Raw genomic sequence first — 19,679 nt, 5'->3', positions numbered from 1 at the left:
TACTATCCGATGGTCGCGGGTTCGATTCCTCGCACGGTACAAACATTTGTATTCATAAGTATGATTATTTGTATCGGTCTGGGTATTTTCTATGTATAATATGTATTTATTTACAAAAAAAAATGTTGTCGGTTAAATAGAAAAATGGCACTATTCGAAATGTACATTTTTTACAAGACAAACAGATGCTTGTCCTAAATTTATTTAAATTATTTTTCCTTTAATGTTTTAAATTTACACATAAGTATTATATATCGTTTGAAAATTATTTATATAATAATTAAGACGGCGTGGTTAATTTAATTGACATAAGTCAATTATTATTTTTTTTCCCATATTCGTCCATCTCCTTTTCAGTGATGGAACAGGCAAAGATAAGTCAATTAAATTAACCACACACGTCTATAAATGGACGCATTCTAATTTTGTAAAATGTAATTTTTCTATTTAATCGACGACATGTCTCTTCAAACATAATACACACTTTGCGTTCGCTGTGAATAAACTTTAATATTCCGTAATATTAATAATGGAAATCATCTAATCTGATATAATGGAGAATCGCGAGGTTGATATTTTTGTTAGGGCTACGAACAATGACTAATATATTTAATTGTTCTGAGGGCCGCTTTTTGTGTATATGTGAGAAACTATTAAAGTACTTATACATATATTTATACACGTGAGAAAGTTTGTAAAGATGTTTGGATATTTAGAGATTTGTTACTCCATAGCTCTAAAAGTACTATTTGATGTTGTAAATGTCACACGACGTACGAAAGTCGTGGTTCGGTGATGGAAAGGGAAGGGAAGATCCCCAGGATCTGTCCTGTGATCAAATTGTGCACACTCGCAAAAGTTTCAAATTCTAAATATCTTTATTCATGTAGCTCTATTACAGACTCTTATGCTACGTTTACATTCAGCCGCTTCCTCTGCCACTCGCGCTGCCGGAAATATTGCCGGGCGTCAAATGAGCGAGGGCTGAATGTAAACACACGCTGTCCCTCGCGCTGCCAGTCCTTTGACTCGCGCACGAAAAACCAACAATCGAGGGAGCGCCGGGCAGCGCGAGTGCAGCGCCAATGGCATGGGAAATATCGTGTTTACACTCGCGCTGCTCACTTCCCTGCCCACTCACGCTGTGTAAACGTAGCATTATGATATGTCAATTCCACCGCCAATTCGGAATGCGAGATGAGAGTAATTGACATGAAGCTCAGTTCGTATTATTTCGAATAAATGTTGTACATGAAATCACATTTGGGAGAATAGAGTGGGCGTTATATTGCAAAAGCAAATAGACTACTTATTGTTCGTAACCCGAACAGACCAGTCCCCGAAAGCACTCGTTCACGAGTAACACGATAAAGTGTTTCATAGTGTTAAAATACTTCATTATTGTACATTCACTACCAACCATTGCAGAAATATGCAGGTGTGTTAAATTGCAGTCAATAGATCGTTAAATTACAATACCTAAATGATGACACTTATAATGATCCGAGCTACACGAAATATTAAACCATTTGTGTACAGCGAAACTGAATGGCCATAAACGAAAAATTCCATTACAAATTGCGTTCAACTATAAATTGAACTAGATGAAATTTTGCGTGCTTTCTAATATAATTATATACCGAGTGTCGCGTACTTGGAACCAGTATGTTTTGTCTTATACAGCTTTTTATAGACTTCATTGCCATCATTGCCTTGCCTTTATCCCATTATTTGGGGTCGGCGCAGTATGTCATTCTCTTCCACTGATCTCTATCAATCGTCATATCTAAACATACTCTTCTTTTATTCATATCATCTTTCACACAATCTATCCATCTTTTCTTAGGGCGTCCCCTCCCTTTGCATCCACATTCATATTATACACTTTCCATAAGACATGGTCCTCATTCCTCCGCATAACATGCCCACACCCATTTTTATAGACTTATATATATATATATATAAAATTCTCGTGTCACAATTTACCATACTCCTCTGAAACGAGTTGATCGATTTTTATGAAATTTTATATGCATATTTAGTAGGTCTGAGAATCGGCTACTATCTATTTTTCATACGTACATAAGTGATAAGGGTTGTCCACCCCTAACATTTTTATTTTTTTGTTTATTTATTTTTATTGTGTCATTAAAAAATACATACAACCCTAAATTTTCACCCTTCCCTCACCAACCCCTATTTTTTATAGCATTATTAATTTATAAGGCAAAACAACGTTTGCCGGGACAGCTAATAGATATATATTTTTAGTTAAATAGTATAAAAATAAAATCGGTATATTAAAACGGAACCAACACAATTTTAGTAATATTCTCAATAATAATAATCAGTGGGACAATTTACATAGCATTATACAGTCGCAAGCTAAAAGTTTATTTTATGGGTACTATACAACTGATATAAATATTAGTCGAGCGCAGTGATGGCTGGCTCATTCGTCATACTCGTGAACGGGTGCTGCTTGTAGGGACTGGTCGGCTCTAATCACTATGACTGATTTCCTCTTATTAATTGCTTAACCAGTTGGTTATATATTCAATATTTTTTTCTATTTGAGTATTTAATTGAATTAGTGCTAATTGGTGGTTTGTATTCACACACTTAAACTTAAAAATGTGAAGTAATAATAAAATTATTTAAAAGAACAACACGCAAGTTTCTTGCTCGTTCTTCTTGTGATGAGACAGCTTTCCGAATGAGCGGTAGATTGCAAAAAATGTTATGACTATTCAAAAGTGCTTCAATGTATGTTTATTTGAATAAATGATTTTCTATTATTTTCTATTCTATTAATTTTTTTTTAAATACATACTTAAAAAACACTGAGATCGATACAAACAATCATACTCATGAATATATTGTTACTAGCTACTCGCCCCGGCTTCGCACGGGTGTACATGTAAACCTTCCTGTTGAATCATTAAAATCTTTTAAAAACTCTATCTATTAAAAAAACCGCTTCAAAATCCGTTGCGTAGTTTTAAAGATTTAAACATACATAGAGACAGCCGACAGCGATAGCGACCTTTTTAAACGGGGAATTGAAACCGCGACCACCGCAAGAAAGGTGATGTGCTAAACCACTCGACCACCGTCGTCTAGTTAAGTTTTATTAATTAAGTCGTCGATTTAATACATCAAAGTACAAAGGGTGTACGACGCACTTAAACAAGGTGCAAACTTAAATTTTTAATAATTAGGATACCAGGAATATAAATAAACTAGCTTTTGCCCGCGGCTTCGCTCGCGTTAATTTATCCCCTTAGGGGTGGAATTTATAGAAATCCGTTCTTAGGGGATGTCTACGTCATTGCAGCTTTATGCATGCAAAGTCTCAGCCCGATCGGTTTAAAATTGACAAAGTTTCATACAAACTTTCATCCCCTATTTTATCCCCTTGGGGGTAGAATTAATCAAAATCCTTTCTTAGCGGATGCCTACGTCATAACATCTACCTGCATGCCGAATTTCAACCCGATCCGTCCAGTGGTTTGGGCTGTGCGATGATAGATCACTATGTCAGTCACCTTTGAGTTATATATATTTAGATATAAAAACTTAATAGACGATTTAAACAATGCATTAAACTGTAGATAGATACCTATTGTATATAGAAACGTCTGGAAAACAGTCGGATTATGCAGAGAGACTGAATATCAACGTAAATTTTATGAAGATAAAATTCAGTCTTGTAATATAAGAATTTGAGTATTTAACTAAATAACTTGAATTTCATAGTTCATAAAGGTATTCAACAGTTTGTATAAAAGCAAATTCATAATCTCGTAGACATGCTGCATTGAAGAGGTAACATTAAATTCCGGCCCGGCTACTCTTTGTTATTACACTCGCGAGCAAAAGTATGGAATCACTTAGGTGGAATAGATTCTGCGAGATCTTAATTACTTTATAACTAGTTAAGAATAATAAAAATCGTTCCATTTGAAAGGTTAAACCGTTAACTTTAAATTAATAATAGTAATCTCAGGACAATTCACACAGCGCCATCTAGACCCAAGTTAAGCTAGCTAAAGATTGAGTTATGGGTTCTAGACAAGTGATACAAATACATAGATTTTTTTTAGTAAATACATACATATTTTACAGAGAAAATATGCAGACCAATACAAACAAACATACTCATGAATACAATTGTTTGTGCCGTGCGAGGAATCGAACCCGCGATCATTGACGTAAAGCAGTGTGCTTAGACCACTAGACCACCGAGGCCGTCAAAAAATGATACCAAATTAATTTAAATCTCGTCATTATTAAGAAATTATCCCGGATTTTGTGAAGAAGTAAGGAAAAAAATATATTTCAACTGCTTGATGCGTCACGAGCAGCGCCATTTTGACTGACTATGAAGGCTCACGTAAAACTTTTAAAGATGATTTTGCAGCTTTGTCTACGCTTCTTGTGCAGTTCATCCCGATTTTGTTATCGGCTAAATGCGGGGTGAAACGCTGAGAAAGATCTTAGCGCGAGTTTATTAGTCTAGTCTTTGGAGTCTGACCTCTGTCTGGCGGATTCCGCTGGTGACTTGACGCAGTTCCACAATTCACAGTCAATTGGGAACATTTTCATGCCGAAGCTCCATGATGCCAAATTGCTACGTCCTTCCAACTTGGGGATCGGTGGGACTCCACTTGGGACTAAACTTCCACTTGAAGAAAATGGGTTTCCCGATAAGATTCCATAGTTAGGATATTTTGTTGAAGCATTTTTGCCCATAACCAGTGATAATGAATGAAATTAATAGAGATGCCTGTAGAGATGTTTATTAGCAGAGCGCAGTGACATAAGTGTAAATAAAAATAAAACAAAATGTATATAAAGAACATCATATTTTGAGCTAGCTGTACACGCGAAATCAACCGCGTGGAAATTAATTTATTTTTTAAAATAGAAGTAGCCTAAGTTACTCCTTACTACATCAGATACCTGCCAAAAAAGTCCTGTCAATATCGGTCTAGCCATTTCAGAGATTAGCCGGAACAAACAGACAGATAGACAGACAGAGAAAAATGTTATTTTGGTATATGTACCGTATTTACATTCATATGCATGTAGTAGAAAACGATTATTTCAATATTACAAACAGACACTCCAATTTTATTTATATGTGTAGAATATTTTATATAAGACTGCCAGTCATTCCCATTGTAGGTTTAACATTAACTAGCTTTAACTACTTATTAACTATTAAGTGCTCAGGATCGTGCTGAATCAATTCAAAGTGATTCCATAATTTTGCTCGCGAGTGTAGTACGCAGCGACTGCACTACCGACTACCTAGTAACAAATAGTCTGTACAATTCACAGAGCGTCCCGACGCTCTTCAATAAGTACACAGCAGCAATATGCAATATTCCTTTCAAAATAGCCACCTATTTTAAATTATATTTACTTACATTTGTCATGCTGCACCGTATATTTACAACGATTCTCCTGCAGACAGCAATACTAGTCAATATAAGAATTTATTACATTACCTCCACTTTTATTGTAATAAAAATTTTATAATATGTACGTACTTAGCGTATAAATGTATTATATTGTTCGTATAGTAATTTATTTAAGAACTAGCTTAGCCTGCGGCTTCGTGCGTTGTGGTATTTGGAGTAAGTATAGTTTATAACTTTGTTTATAGACCACAATTTATTTATGAACTAGCTGAGTCCGCGACTTGTTGCGTTGTAGTATTCTGAGCAACAGTAGTTTGTACTTTTTATTTATTAAATATAAACCAATTTTAAGCTATAATTTATTATAACTTTTTTTTGTTTGTGAGTTTAGAGCAAGCATATTGACTAACAAACAGACATAACTTCAAAGAATACTTGTTTTAAGCTTAATTATATTGATAAAGTTCTCAATAATAGTTCTTCTAGTATATGTTCCGTGTACAACATGAGGTATATATAATACTAGCTACTCGGCCCGACTCCGCATGGGTGTATTATATATATAAACTTTCCTCTAGAATTACTCTATCTATTAAAATAAACTGCGTCAAAATCGGTTGCGTAGTTTTAAAGATTTAAGCATGCATAGGGACAGACAGCGACAGCGACTTTATTTTGTACTATGCAATAATGACTAATACTTATAGATAAAAATGATTTAACTAAAATTCGTTATCTTGAGATAACGGATCCTTTGTCTCCTATTCCGATTGGGATCTTGGCAACTTGTAAACATAAACGCACAGTTGGTTGTATATCTGTCTTAATTTATCTCAAGAATACTATAGATTAGAAAATAATTTATTCAAATTAACTTAAATTAAGAAATTTTGAATCGACATTGTTATTCTTTTTTTAATCTACCGCTCATTCGGAAAGCAGTCTCATCACAACAAGAACGAGCGGGAAACTTATGCGTTTTATTTTATTGAGGATAATGGAATGTGCCCCCGCCTGCGCTAACGGTTTACGCTGACGGGGCACCAGTGGAGGATGAAAAGATGAGCATGAGGTCAGGTCAGCCCATCGTGACAAATTTACCAAGAATTTTTCACGATGGTTTTCAGACGGAACCGCGTGGAGATCAACCTGACATGGTACATTGCTCGCAATAAGGTCATAAGTCCATATTACTAACATACCCCTTTCCCCAAAAGTTATGTGTTGCTCTTTTAAATAAACGTTTTAACCTTATAGTTTTTAATTGCAATGTGTGAATACAGACAACTACTACTTATTTATTTAGGTCAAATATTAAATAAACAATATGATGTGATACATTTATCTATACATCTATACATATATATAAAATTGGAGTGTCTATTTGTAATATTGAAATAACCGTTTTTTACTACATGCATATGAATATAAATACGGTACATACACCAAAATAACATTTTTTTATAATTTTTTTCTGTCTGTCTGTCGGTCTGTTTGTTCCGGCTAATCTCTGAAGGCTGGACCGATTTTGACGGGACTTTTTTTGGCAGGTAGCTGATGTAATAAGGAGTAACTTAGGCTACTTATATTTAAAAAAATAAAGTTAAATTCCACGCCGACGAAGTCGCGGGAACAGCTAGTATTGAATATACTAGCTGTTACCTGGAATTTTATAATGCTATCTTTAGTATAGCTTATGCCCGTTCTAGTTATATCAATTTCACATGAAGTCTCATTAAGATCTGTTCAGCTCCATAGTTTTCATTTATAATGTTATTATGAACTGGACCGTAAGGGAAAAAATATTAATTATAAAAAACTTGTCATTCGTAAACGACTAAAATGTCCTACATGGATAACAGATTTTTTAATTTCATATTGAATGTATGGATATCTCTATACTACAATTATTTTTTATCTCTACATACGCTTGGTATTTTAATGGAAATAAGGAGAAAAGTTATGTATTTCAAACAATTTAAAAATACTTTATAAGGAAATATTGTATAAAAGAAAAGTAAAGGAACATCCCCAAACGTCCTTCACCTTATTGACTTTTATAAGCTTATTTCCTGTTACTGAGTAATAGATTTCGATATGGATACTTCCATTTATAATGATTCGTATATTGTGAAGGTTACTTACTTGATTGATTAATTGCACATGTAACGATTAGCTAAAATAACTTATTATAACATTGAAGAATTGTTAATGTTTTTGTTGAAAAAAACGTAAAGAATATAGCGTTATTTTGTTACGTTTTATATATTACTTATATATGTATATTCTTTGATTAAACAAAGAATGAGTGCGTAGCGATTTCCTTGTCACATGCCTCGTCCTGTTAAAGTGTATTTATTAAAAAAAACATTCAATCAAAATTGTAATAGTACACAAGTTTCTCGCTCATTCCCCTTGTGAAGAGTCTGCGTTCCCAATGACTCGTAAAATAAAAAAATATGACTATTCAAAAGTTATATTAAGTTTATCTGAATGAAGAATATTTGTATTAATCGAGTTAATATGTGATTATAATTTTCATATGTACGTATTTATTAATGCAATATCGTTAACAGAAGCACTCGATTTAAACGTACCAATAACATAGCCATAGACAACCGACAACCTTTTGTACGGATAGACTCAAATCCTTCAACGCTTAAGGTTTGGTTACATTGCGAGCGGAATGCTATTGTTACGATTTATAGAATTACTTATATGTATATGAGAATTAGCAGCTCCTACAATTTTCTGTTTTCGGACTACACTATTGCTTTTGGCCGCAGCAGGCCTTTACAGCTTCACTGAACGATATGGGGCGAGTGAAGATGGCATTCCAAACCAGCGGAAGGACTTATGGAGCGGCTGAAGGCCAACTCCTGCCTGACGGATATAATTTGGTGCTCATTTGGTAGATGACATTTATTAATAATAATCAAACGACAACAATAAATATACGACGCTGTACGGAATTTTATATGAACTAATTACTAAAATAGTCGGTGACGTGTAGGAGCTAGATTTGACAACATATTCTGTAAAAAGTTCTCCCATGTAAAAAAAAGTAATAATTGTTATAATTAAAAAAAATAATATAGTAGTAAATATATTCGCTCCGCTAGCAGTGAGGCGGTATCACTAGCAACTTATACATAGAGTTATATTAGGAATCCAACGTTGCCGTCTGTATCGACATTGTATGACAACAAGATAATAATAGACCGAGTCGTGGTTATAATCTGTTTGAAATATTGTTTAGTGTCCTTGTATCCTTGATACTCTGTGATAGTTTCTATGATGTTTGTCGCATGCCTCCTTCTTGTTAATGTGTATTGTGTGAATGCCACAGCTTCGAAATCTTTATATGTGCTAATATTATAGAGCTGATGAATTTGTTTGTTTGAGCGCGCTAATCTTAGGAACTACTGGTTCGAATTGAAACATTTTTGTGGTCGATAGTCCATTGGTCGAGGAAGGCTTTAACCTATATGACATTACGTTACGAGCAATAGAAGCGAAGCATCAGTGAAAAATGTTGACAAAACGGGGAAAATGATGGTGTTTTTGATAGCCACTTGAATGAAGTCGCGGACTCAGCTAGTATAAAATGAGTTCGTTTCCACTGTCTGGTCGCTATGATCTTTTAAACTACACAATGAATTTTAAAGAAGTATTTGTAATAGATAGAGTGATTCAAGAGGAAGGTTTATATGTATAATACATGTACCCATCCGCGTGCAATTCAATTCAATTTCAATTTATTTACTGGAACATGTGTACATAATGCATAGTTGTGATGTGGTCTAATGTCACGAGTCATGCTCACTTAAATGTCCAGACAGCTAGTGACGTGGTGGGACACGTCAATGGACACCCTAAAATATGGTTGAGGGCAGTGGTGGCTGTCTCACCCGTTATACTCGTGAACGGGTGCTGCTTGTGTGGACTGGTCTGCTCTAATCACTATGACTTATTTTCTCTTATTAATTGTTTAACCAGTTGTTGTATATTGAATGTTTTTTCTATTTTATTATTTCATTGAATTAGTGCTAATCGGTGGTTTGTATTCACACACTTAAACTTAAGAAGTTTCTTGCTTGTTCTTCTTGTGATGAGACAGCATTCCGAATATACTCCAATAACTATTACTGATTTATTTTGCTACTCAGGTAACTATTTGTTTATTAACAATTGCTATTGGGTAGGTTATGATATGTAAACGTTTATTTAAAAAGCAACAGAGTAACACCCAAGTTTCTTGCTGCTTCTTCTCGTGATGAGGGTGCGCTCCGATGGGTGGTAGAATAAAATAATGTGACTAAACGAAAAGTGATATTATTTGTATTTCTATCGAATGTATTCTCAGTACCATGCATGCAAACTTTGTCTTTGAAATGTGGTGTTGGAGAAGGATGGAAAGAATTAGCTGGAAAGATAAATTAAGGAATGAAGAAGTGCTTGAAAGGGTTAAAGAAAACAGACAGATTGTAGATATTATTGAGAACAGGCGGGGAAAAATGTTGGCGAAATGATACGACACGACGAACTAATTAACAACATTATTGAAGGAAAAATAGATGGAAAGAGAGGAAGCGGAAGACCAAGACACAGCTGTATCAAGCAAGTTAAAGAAAGTTGGAGTCGTGTCGTATCAACAGGTAAAAGGACTGATAGAAGATCGTGGAACGTGGCGGGAGCTCCACCGACAAGTACAGCTCTTAAATTATGAATGAATGAACCGTGCCAGGAAGATTTGATAAAATGTAATAAAGCAATATATGTCGATGCAGTTATTAATATGAAAAGTGATTGAAACGAACCTTACCGTCTCGTCTTTATTCGTTCATATCGGTCTCCCTGGGCCCCTGTCTTGCCGGCATGCTCGTTAGACTGAAATAAATTTGAAGTGGCCACTCCACCCCTTATAAGGGGAGTTTCTATTGGAATATGTAATATTTCTCAGAATCCTGTTAATTTTTTTTGCTTTTATATTATACTAGCTTCGCAAGGCTGTACATGTATTATACATATAAACTTTCCTCTTGAATCACTCTATCTATTTAAAAAAACATTGCTTTTTAATCATTTAGTTTTAAAGATTTAAGCATATATTGGGGCAGACAGCGACTTTGTTCTTTACTATGTGTAATGATATTACTAGCTGAGCCTGCGGTTTCACTCGCATGTAATTTATAGACCGTATGTTGTTCTGATGTGTAAACTGTATTACCGTAAAGATTCGTCAAAACCAGTTCAGTAGATTTTGCGTGAAAGAAAAACAAACATCCATGAAAAACTTTAGTTTTAGTTTAGTTTTTGAGCATGGATGCGGAATTTAAGCGTGTATGATATGACTAGCTGTGCCCGCGGGTACACTCGCGTTACATTTCAATATAAAATATAGACTATGTGTTATTCCGATGCATAAGCTATATTAGTGTAAAGTTTCATCAAAATAAATTAGGTTGTAATTGTATTTATTTGTTTATAGAACTAAGAGAATGAATATTATATAATAATATTCATTTTTGAGGTAAAGTAATTGTTATTTACTTTATTATTATTCCAATTACTCTTTTTTAACAATGCCCTGTCCATATTATAATTGTAACTATTTTCCCATAAAAAATAATATAAAGTATTAGTATAAAGTATTATTTAGATTCTATCAAAACATAACAGACCATTTATAGATGTATAATTAGGAAATTACGGTATCTTACCACGTTTTATATATCGGGAACTCAATAAAAATAAAACGTGGTAAGATCCCGTGATTTACTAATTATACTTATAAATAATGACCGCGTCAAACTTAAAACATCATTTTTAGATGATTCAGCTGTACCACGTCTCCTAAAATTTTAAATATATATCAGTTTAAGCTTTTTTTCGATATCCATTAACTCTTGCCCCCAGAGATTTTGCAACCTCTACTAACAAAAAGATAAACCTGGTTTAGCACCAGTAATAAACCATTGACCAAAGTATTCCTTATTAGAAAAATAAGTTTATCTCTAAACCGTGATTCGTCTATGGTCTAAAGTTAGACCTGCGATGCCCCTAGTTCAACAGTGGTATAAATGCAAAAAGTCAAACTCCATTATAAAAATTGTATTGTAAGTTGTTGTTTTTGAAAAATATCCTAACTATATTAAAAATATGTTAACTAAAAATATTTAAAGCTAATTTTACAAATAATAAAAATATATAAAAAACGTTATTTGTTATTTTTTCACTCATTTGACTTTGAAATAGTCACCATACGAATCGATCCAATAAAAATATAAAAATTCCTTTTCTCCGTGTAGGTCCTACTTGTAATTTAAAACTGATTTTTAGCCTAATAGTACATTAATAAATATTATATATTAATGAAATAGTTATACTAAAGTTTAAACCTGTTTTGTTACAGGGACACGAGTGCTCCCATAGCCCCGACAGTACTCCTCAAGCGAACCAAGCATCACAAAGGCAGCATCTATTGCCTTGCGTGGAGTCCGGCTGGCGATCTCCTCGCGACCGGCTCCAACGACAAGACCGTCAAATTGATGCGGTTCAACAGTAGCGCCTGCAATCTGGAAGGACAAGAGGTAAGAAACCACATTTTTCATACTACTATGGTGGCATACGGCCCATCTGATGGTAAATGGTCACCGTAGCCTATGGACGCCTAAAACACCAAGGGTGTGACATGCGTTTAGCCAACCCTTAAGAAACCTTAATATATCCTTCTTGAAAAACCCCATGCTGCAGTCTCGTTGGAAAACCACATGCACACAATCCTATTATTTGTTTGGTTTGCAATACACATTCAGGATATATATATATTTCTTATTTATTTATTTATTTTTAATTCGGAATTACATCCATATAGTGTTAGTAAAAAACTTATAAAACTATGTTAGTAACTTATAATATACATATACGTAGATAAATTTAATTCATGTACCTGTGTCCACGTCCAGAAGCACTGGGTCCACAATGCAACGTTATCCAGTGCCTCTGGAGCGGACAATCAGGTATATTAGCAACAGTTTTTAGTGGCTTATTGATGGCTTCGGTGATCTAACTGTTTAGCACATCGCTTTACTTCCGATGGTTGCGGGTTCGATTCCTCGCAAGGTACAAACTTTTGTATTAATGAGTACGATTGTTATACAAACTAAAGTGAACCCGGTCTGGGTGTTTTTTTATGTATATTATTATATGTATGTATTCACAAAAAAAGTATTTAAGTAATTGTATCAGGTGTCTAGTATCCGAGACAAAAGTTAACTCTACTTGTCTTTTGACTAGATGGCTTTGTGTGAATTGTCTAGGGAGTAATATTATTTAGTAACTAGCTGTTTCCGCGACTTAGTCTGCGTGGAAGGTACCTATATTTTTGTAAAATAAAAGAATTTTTCAAAATAAAAATAGCCTATATTACGCCTTATTAAATCAACTACCTGCCAAAAAAAGTCCCGTCGAAATCGGTCCAGCCATTTCATAGATTAGCCGGAACAGACAGACAGATAAAAAATGTAAAAAATGATATTTTGGTGTATGTACCGTATTTACATTCATACGGATGTAGTAAAAACGGTTATTTAAATACTACAAACAGACACTCCAATTTTATTCATATGTATATATAAGTTTGCAGTTCGTGTTGGGACCAATAGTTTTTATTTCTCTTTATATTATTTTCTATATGTTACCTGATATTTCATATCGTACCTACAAGACTGTATTAAGTATAAATTAACGTACAACAATTAGTAGCTCAGATTCGAACTCGATCTTTGGGAACTAAGTTGTTTAGTAAACTTACACGTACCTCTCAACTAGTTTAATTAAAAGCATGTGTACCTATATGACAAAATGCCTGTCCGTGACGTTTGCGAGCACAAAGCAAAGCCAGCCGTACGTTATTATAGGTAGCGTCTGGTAACGTGGTAAAGCCGTTTGCATGAAATCGAATACATTCGGAGATCCATTTCAATAATTGAAATACCCTCTGTATATATCGGCACGTAGACCGCCCCACCGTCAAATTCAAACAGAGATCGATATTACGACGGCCTGAGCCGAAGTTGCCTACCCCTGCCCCTAGTGGTGCCCTCAGACTAAAGTCGGATCCGTCAGGCAGGAGTTGGCCTTCAGCCGCTTCATAAGTCCTTCCGCGGGTTTGGAGTGCCATCTGCACTCGCCCCCTAACGTCCGGTGAAGCTGTAAAGGCCAGCTGCGGCAAACAGCATTATGTAGCCCGAAAAAAACAAAAGAAAAACGAAGTCCTCTCATATGGGGATGACAGATTCGTCTTGTTCATCAATAAGGCACAAGAATTAACATATTCATTTCAGTAAAATTATATGAGTCTACTCTGAACAATTTTTTATTGGGTTGTTTGGGTTATTATCAGATACCTGCACCTGTAGCACTGCGAGCTGCATAGATCTATTGTCCTCGCCCTTTTTCAGAGTTCCCTAGACCCGTCAGGGACAAGAATTGAAGGATATTCTTAGGAGCGATGGTTTTTATCTCCTCGGGAAAGAGTGTAAACTTTCCAAAGGAGATATTACGTTTATGCATGAGTGGGTTACAACGACTTAGGATGTGTAGCGGCGTTTCCTTTTCAGTTTGACAGAATCTGCAGATTTTTGTCGTGCATAGGCCTAGGTAAGCCATATGCTTGTTTGGTGTGACCAAACAATCTGGTTGCTACGATGTATAAATGATTGAGTGTGGACTGATGCTTGCCTTTGAGTACTATATGTACTCGTGATGTCATATTATTGAAATACTGTTAAGGTTATGAACACTGATTAGAGTTTTTGCTTTTGCAATAGCATATGCTGGTAATATGTGTTTTAAATAAAAGATGTAGAAAAAAAAATCTTCAATAAACAGGTCCTGTTCCTTTTGTCATTAACTTTTATTTAGCCATAAAAATTCTCGGTTTAGACTAACTTCCAAATTCGTATTGTAAGTGTTAACATGACGTTTTTATTGAATGCATGTAAAATTTGCTTAGATGCAATTTAATGAAAAGTGACAAAAGCGACAATGGTTTGCCTCCCCGGGCTGATACATTTCGTTAGAGAAAAATTGATGCATTGAAAAATAGTGGCACGTTTTGCATTTTTATTCTGCTGATCAGGCAACAGATCAGCAGAACGAAATGCAAATCGAGACGTACGTGCAATTGTGTATTTTCGAGGAAATGCAAGTTATCAGCTGTTTTGAGCTTCGTGTTTGTGTACGTGCTACAACCAACTGTTGCTGGCTTTGTCTCGCTACGAGTTATTTGTTTTAAAAGTTCTTGACATCGAGGAAACTTTGACATCTCAGCGTCGCGCTCTCTACATCCCAGGGTGAATAAAAATATATTATAGCTGACCCTCGCAACTCGTCTCACTTACATGTCACTTATCATTATATATTTCGTCCAATTTGCATAATATCTTTTGAAATTATTGCTTATGTGTTCTTCTGATGTACCTGAATAAACTCTATTACTATAAAGTTGCGTCACTATTCGTTCAGTAGATTTTGCGTGAAAGAGTAATAAATATCCATACTCACAAACTATCGCCTGTATAATAAGAACTCATCAAGCAAATGCTGGTGGTCAGTATATTCACCCAAGTATGAATTTAAAAATGAATATGTATTATTGTAAACACGTGTAACATTATTTTGAAAAGAATACGAGCTGAGTTTCTTGTCAGTTATTCTCATGTCGAAATCATTCCGAACTGACGGTAGATTTTGCATAATATAAGAGAAAGATATTTTGAATTTGACGATGTAGTATAATCACAGGAATGTAGATAATATTTTAAGGAGAGTATTACATAGTGGATGTCCTTAAAACTGGTAGTGAAATGCCGAATAAGAGATGGATGGACTGTGTGAAAGATGATATGGTAAGAAAGAGAGTAAATAACGAGATGACTGCGAACAGGGATGAATGGAAAAGAAAAACATTACACCGATCACAAATAAACACATCGCGTTATTTACTCCCTTTCTTACCATATCATCTTTCACATAATCCATCCATCTCTTTTTCGGCCTTCCTCTGCCCTTATAACCATCTACATTCATATGTAACACCATCCTTGAAATATGATCTTCATTCCTACGCATTACATGTCCATATCACTACAGATGATTACTCTTCAACCTCTCCGACACCGGCGCCACTTTCATACTTCCTCTAATGTATTCATTCCTTATCTTATCCACTCTTGTCACATTTTACAGTAAATGTATTTGTGTTATATGTCTGTTGTGAATGCAAGTAGGATTGTAGCCTACAGACAATATAATAATATAATCGTTCTTCTTGTGTTGAGTCTGCGTTCCGAATGAGTGGTTGAATAGAAAAATATGACTATTCAAAAATGCTTATATTAAATTTATTTCTATTTCTACAAGTAACTGGGAATGAAACTAAAAACACGAAACAACGGTGGCATTATTTTATTCTCAGACACTGGTATTGCCAGTTAATTTCTTAATAATGATAATAACAACAGTTCAGTAGACAATTCACACAGCGCCATCTAGCCCCAAGTTAAGCTATCTAAAGCTTGTTATTGGGTACTAGACAACTGATACAAGTCCATAGATAATTTTTTTTTCGTAAATACATATTATACATAGAAAACACACAGACCGATACAAACAATCATACTCATGAATACAAATGTTTGTGCCGTGCGAGCAATCGAATCAGCGACAATCGGACGTAAAGCGGTGTGCTAGACCGCTAGACCACGGAGGTCGTCAATACAATACAACGTACAAATAGCCCAAGAGCCCACGACTGCCAGACATACGTCATTTTAATAAACGTGAAAGTTCTTGTATGCGTGCAACACAGGTAAGAACGATCCCCAAACATGAAACCTGGATCGTGGTTCCTTTGGCTTATAATAATAAACTTACGTCATTTTAATAAAGCTGAACTTTATATATATTATTGAGAGAACTATTAAACTTAGTTTCCTAAATTGCCAGACAGTTTTCTTGGTAACTTACGTCATTCTATGACGTAAGTTTAATTCTAAAATAGTATAGTTTAGGGGGGTCCGGCGGGGGGTTGGAACCACACTAAGTGTCTGGCAATGAGCAGCGCAAGTTATAATAATGCTACGAACAATATATGAAAATATGGATGTATTTTTTACACCTTTGTTACCTGGTACCTGCCAAAGGAACCACGATCCAGGTTTCATGTTTGGGGATCGTTCTTACCTGTGTTGGGGACACACATACAAGAACTTTCACGTTTACTAAAATGACGTATGTCTGGCCGTCGTGGGCTCTTGCTCTAAAAGTACGGTATGGCAATCTGTAATTTCGAAGCTAACAATTCTAAATCCTTTACTCCACTAAGTCCCCGGCGTTTCATGTACGGGGTATTATTACGGTGGCGTCGTATTTATTCTGCCGCGTCGTCTGCAGAAACTTTATAAGCATAGAGCCATTTGACAGACATCGTTATCACGGCTTTTGTGATTCCACGGCGGTGAGTGCATTGGGGGGAGGGGGCGCTGTGATTTCCGTGTCGGGATGCATATTGTTCTAAGGTTTCTAGTGAAATTCTAGCGATTCATTGGAAATGCTACAGTCATGTATGGCATTTGTTTTTTAATACCAACTTATATATCTTATAAATATCAGATGGCAATTGTGAGTAGCTATGACGTGGTCTGGTGTTTTGAGTAGTCATGCTCACTAAAATGTCCAGACTTGTAGCGGCGTGGTGGGCCGGGTCATTGGGCTCCCTAAAATATGGTCGCAGTGGTGGCTGGCTCATCCGACCTACTCGTGAACGGGTGCCGCTTGTGTGGACTGGTCTGCTCTAATCACTATGACTTATTTTCTCTTATTAATTGTTTAACCAGTTGTTGTATATTGAATGTTTATTATTTCATTGAATTAGTGCTAATCGGTGGTTTGTATTCACACACTTAAACTTAAATTGTAAGTAAGAATAAATTATTTAAAAGAGCAACACACAAGTTTCTTGCTTGTTCTTCTTGTGATGAAACAGCATTCCGAATGAGCGGTAGATTAAAAAAAAAAATGTGATGACTACTCAAAAGTGCTTCAATGTAAGTTTATTTGAATAAATGATTTTCTATTCTATTCTATTCTATAAAATTCTCGTGTCACAGTTTTCGTTCCCATACTCCACCGAAACGGCTTGACCAATTCTTATGAAACTTTCTAAGCGTATTGAGTAGGTCTGAGAATCGGCCGAAATCTATTTTTCATCCCCCTAAATGTTAGGGGTAGTGCACCCCTAAAATTTATTTTTTATTTTTTAGACAAAATTTTTAGTTTCCATTTTTTATGATACAACATACAATCCTAAATTTGCACCCTTCTATCATAAACCCCTATTTTTTTATAGCGTTATTAATTTATAACAAAACAACGTTTTCCGGGACAGCTAGTAAACTATAATTCCGTTGTTTATATCATATATAAACTAGAATACTGTTGATATGTTATTAATTATGTTACCTAACAAGGTCATATAGTTATCTAACTTTGCTGCATCGAGTGATTAACACATAAATTTTAATTAAATTTTCACGTCCAAACCTGCGGCTATTAGAAATCCGTTCCACTTGGGTTCAGTACACGGAAATTGAATGGTTAGTTCCAGTCTTACGTAAACGGAAATAGATATTATACTGTGCTTCGGATGCTGGTGCGTGACGAAACTCGGCCGATGCATTTAGTTTATGGTAAGGTATATTATATGTACTGGTAGGTATGCTTCCTGAGACGATGGCTTTTAGTATACTAGTGCTCGCCAGCTAGTCGAAATTCGACCGTAATTATAATAATAATAATAACTTTGACGGCCTCGGTGGTCTAGTGATTTAACACACTGCCTTACTACCGATGGTCACGGGTTCGATTCCTCGCACGGGACAAACATTTGCATTTATAGTTTCTTACTACATCCATATGAATATAAATACGGTACATACACCAAAATATTTTTTTTTACACTTCTTGTCTGTCTGTCTATTTGTTCCGGCTGATCTCTGAAATAGCTGGACCGATTTTTACGGGACTTTGTTGGCAGGTAGCAGATGTACTAAGGAGTAACTTAGGCTACTTTTATTTTAGAGAAATAAATTACACGCGGACGATGTCGCGGGAATAGCTAGTATTACATATTTCCACACGATGATCATGAGCCAACACAATATATAGATAGAGAAAGTCTATTCTAAACGATCGCGTAAAGCAGCCATCTTACTAATATTATAAACACGAAAGCTTATCAGTATGGATGGATGTTTGTTACTCTTTCACGCAAAAACTACAGAACGGATTTTGATGAAACTTTACTGTAACATAGCTTATACATCAGAATAACACAGAGTATAAAATTCTCGTGTCACAATGTTAGTTACCGTACTCCTCCCAAACGGCTTGATCGATTTTTATGAAACTTTATATAAATATTCAGTAGGTCTGAGAATAGGCTACTATCTATTTTTCATACCCCTAAGTGGTAAGGGATATCCAACCCTAAATATGTTTTATTTATTTTTTCGACATAACATTTTATTTTTATTTTATTATTATTTAGGATTTAAAAATACATACAAGCCTAAATTTTTACCCTTCTAGCATGAAACATAATTTTTTAATAGCGATATTTATTTGTATGGCAAAACAACGTTTGCCGGGACTGCAAGTAGACTATAAATTTTATACGGGTGAATGCGTGGGCACAGCTTGTTAAGTATTTAAAAAAGTGCATTGAAATAGAATCCGAATATTCTCGGAACGGACGATTTTAATTGAAATCAGAAATTGTTATAAAATGTGCTATTGAAAGGTAAAATATTGGCTGAACATAGGGATAATCATTATTATTAAATAGTAAAAAACAAAGTCGCTGTCGCTGTCTGTCCGTCCCTATGTATGCTTAAATCTTTAAAACTACCCAACGGATTTTGAAGCAGTTTTTTTTAATAGATAGAGAGATTCAAGAGGAAGGTTTATATAATATAAGTACACCCGTGCAAAGCCAGTGCAAGTAGTTAGTATATTATAAATAATATTATTAATATTAAAATTGAGTATTATTATACTCAATTTATATATCGCGATAAGAATATGATCTCAATTAGTTTGTAATCTGTCTCGCAAGGTAGTGAAACTTTATGTAAAATACTAGCGGCAAAGCCGGGGCGGGTCCCCGGCCTTGCACGGTTGTAC

General features: G+C 35.1%; 1 protein-coding gene across 1 annotated transcript in view; it reads left to right on the top strand.

Annotated features, from left to right (window-relative positions):
* LOC131855714 (WD repeat-containing protein 47) overlaps positions 1-19,679 on the top strand; it is an 84,425-nt gene that overhangs the window by 28,408 nt on the left and 36,338 nt on the right. Inside the window, exon 3 of the mRNA XM_059207014.1 lies at positions 11,845-12,022. Coding sequence (XP_059062997.1) covers positions 11,845-12,022 — 178 coding nt within the window. The remainder of the gene's footprint in view (positions 1-11,844; positions 12,023-19,679) is intronic.

This window comes from Achroia grisella, unplaced genomic scaffold, assembly GCF_030625045.1.
Source record: "Achroia grisella isolate CSIRO2021 unplaced genomic scaffold, CSIRO_AGI_Agris_v1 utg1470, whole genome shotgun sequence".
NCBI lineage: Eukaryota > Metazoa > Arthropoda > Insecta > Lepidoptera > Pyralidae > Achroia > Achroia grisella.
This window is presented reverse-complemented; position numbering and strand designations above follow the sequence as displayed.